The following is a 2,547-nucleotide window of genomic DNA, read 5'->3' on the forward strand; positions in this document are numbered from 1 at the left end:
CCTCCCGCTGCCCCCTAACCCCGTCACCTCCCGCAGCTCCCCCCGGCCCCCACACCCGCCCTCTTCATCCTGGGCGACCGCAAGCGGGCGGAGCTCAGTGCCCAGGGTACGTCCCCGGACCCCCAGCGCCCCCCAGCCCCCTAACCCCGTCGCCTCCCGCTGCCCCCTGACCCCGTCACCTCCTGCGGCTCCCCCCGGCCCCCACACCCGCCCTCTTCATCCAGGGCGACCGCAAGCGGGCGGAGCTCAGTGTCCAGGGTATATCCCCCGACCCCCAGCGCCCTCCAGCCTCCCGCTGCCCCCTAACCCCGTTGCCTCCTGCCGCTCCCCCCTGGGCTCCCCACACCCGCCCTCTTCATCCAGGGCAACCGCAAGCGGGCCGAGCTCAGTGCCCAGGGTACGTCCCCCCAGCGCCCTCCAGTGCCCCCCAGACCCCTAACCCCATCGCCTCCTGCTGCCCCCTAACCCCGTCGCCTGCCGCAGCTCCCCCCGGCCTCCCACACCCGCCCTCTTCATCCAGGGCGACTGCAAGCGGGCCGAGCTCAGCGCCCAGGGTCCGTCCCCCCCCCCCCCTAACCCCCTCCCCTCCCGCTGCCCCCTAACCCCGTCACCTCCTGCTGCACCCCCAGCCCCCCACGCTGCCGCCGAGCTGAGCGCCCAGGATACATACAGCCCCACACTGCCCCCCACTGCCCCGAAATCTTGGTAATCAAGATCGCCCCCATTCCCCATGGCACCTGCAGCTCTTTGCCCAGGCTGCAGCCCCGGTGCCCCCACATCGAGCACTGCCCACCGTGTCAGCCCCCCTGACTCTCCCCCCTCCCTCTGCCAGGCCTGCTGCCGGAGGAGACCGAGCCGGAGGAGCGGATTGTGGTGCCGAAGCGCGGCCGATCCACCAAAGTGCCTGTCTCCAGTGTCCTCATCTGAGACCCACACACACCCCCGGCGCTGGGGCCGGGCGCCGCCGGCCGGGCAGAGACTCTCATTACCCCCCACGGGCCGGACTCAGGGCGGGCAGAACTGTGCCAGTTTGGGGGGCTGGTTTTTATGTGGGCGTGGAGCCCCCCGTGAAGGAAACGGGGTCAGGGACATGGATGGGGCACCCTGGGCTGGGACAAGCCAGGGACCCCCAACTGAACACCCACAGGCCCCTGGCACAGGGAGGGGCTTAGGGACTGAGGGGGGGCCCTTGGATTCCTTGGGGGGGTGGGCTGTGAGGCCCCCCAAGGTCATACAGGTCCCCATTGCATTGTGGGGGGCTGGGGTCCTGCCCCCGTCCAGCCACCATATTTTCACCCCATTAAACTCTTTGTTACGTCTCCTGCTGCTGATCTCTGTCCCGGGGGGCAGGACTCCGGGCCGTGCTGCCGGGCCCGGCTCCCCCCTGGGAGGGCATTTGCCCCCCCCTACCCTGGGTGTGAGCTCTGCTCCTCGGTGAGCCACTCGCCCCCTTGCACAAGAGCATGAGCCCTCGTGCCCCTGTGGGGGGGGCCCTCCGAACCTCGCACACCTGCCGCTCACTCAGCGCTACGACTTCCTGCCGGGAGCTCATTGCCCGCCACAGCTTCCTGCCGGGGGGAGAGCGCGAGCAGCGCGGCGTGGGTGGCAGCGCCGGAGGAGCCAGCGCCGGACGTGCCACGGCCCAGGTAGGTGCCGGCCCCCCCCCACCCGGCTGCAGCCACAGGAAGCCGGACGTGGCGTCTGTCCCCCGGGGCTGGCCAGATGCACGGACGCTCCCCTCCGCCCCCAGCTGCTAGCATCAGCCTGCCATCTGGGTGACCCTATTGTGCGCTGGATTCGGGGCTGGGGCCCTCTCGGGGGCCGGGCGAGGGCCCTGGACTGGGGGGTCTCCAGCCTGTCCTGTGGGGCTGAGCCACACTCTGCTTGGCCCCCTGCCTGTGAAATCCCCCCCCTTCTCCTGGGGGGAGTGGGAATGGGGGGCCTCTCAGCTCCTCCAAATCTCCAGTGTCTGGCCCAAACCCACGGCGCTATTCCCCGGACCCCGCGCGGCCACTCCCGGAGACGGGGGGCTGTGGCCCCCCAGCCGGGGCTTGTGCCTGTGACCCCTACAGGGATGGAGGTGGGGGCGAGGCTCAGTGGGGGCCTTGGGCGCTGGCCGGAGACAGGGCCTGGACCAGGCATCTCCCCTCCGGGGCCCGCTGGGGTTCGCAGATGAGGTCGTGAAGGGGCCAGTGGTGACCCTGGGGGGCTGGCCGGAGCAGGTGTCGCCGTGGGGCACGGTGGGGCTGGGCACTGGGGGGCAGCGTCTCCAGGGTGTGCCGCGCCCCCCGATACCATCTCAGCTTTTCCTGTTTTGCTGCCTCAAGCGCGAGCTCCATCCGCGGGGCGTTGGCGCGGGCACAGCGTCCCCCTCAGGCCGGGACGGGCAGCACGAGCATGCGGCCAGGGCCCACGCGGAGCCGGCTGGTCACTCAACTGCGCCGTGGGGCTGGGGCCCCTCAACCCCAACCCACCGTTAGCCCTGAGCTACTCCGCTGCACCCCCACCTCTCCGGTGCCCCTCAACCCCGACCCACAACCCCCATTA

General features: G+C 71.1%; 1 protein-coding gene across 1 annotated transcript in view; it reads left to right on the forward strand.

The window, feature by feature from the left end:
* Positions 1-1,319, forward strand: part of SPNS1 (sphingolipid transporter 1 (putative)) — a 13,196-nt gene extending 11,877 nt beyond the window's left edge. The window contains exon 12 of the mRNA XM_026659202.2: positions 833-1,319. Within this exon, the coding sequence (XP_026514987.1) occupies positions 833-927 (95 nt within the window). The 3' untranslated portion in view covers positions 928-1,319. The remainder of the gene's footprint in view (positions 1-832) is intronic.
* Positions 1,320-2,547: the final 1,228 nt, after the last annotated feature.

This window comes from Terrapene carolina, unplaced genomic scaffold, assembly GCF_002925995.2.
Source record: "Terrapene carolina triunguis isolate 2854851 unplaced genomic scaffold, T_m_triunguis-2.0 Scaffold606, whole genome shotgun sequence".
Lineage (NCBI taxonomy): Eukaryota > Metazoa > Chordata > Testudines > Emydidae > Terrapene > Terrapene triunguis.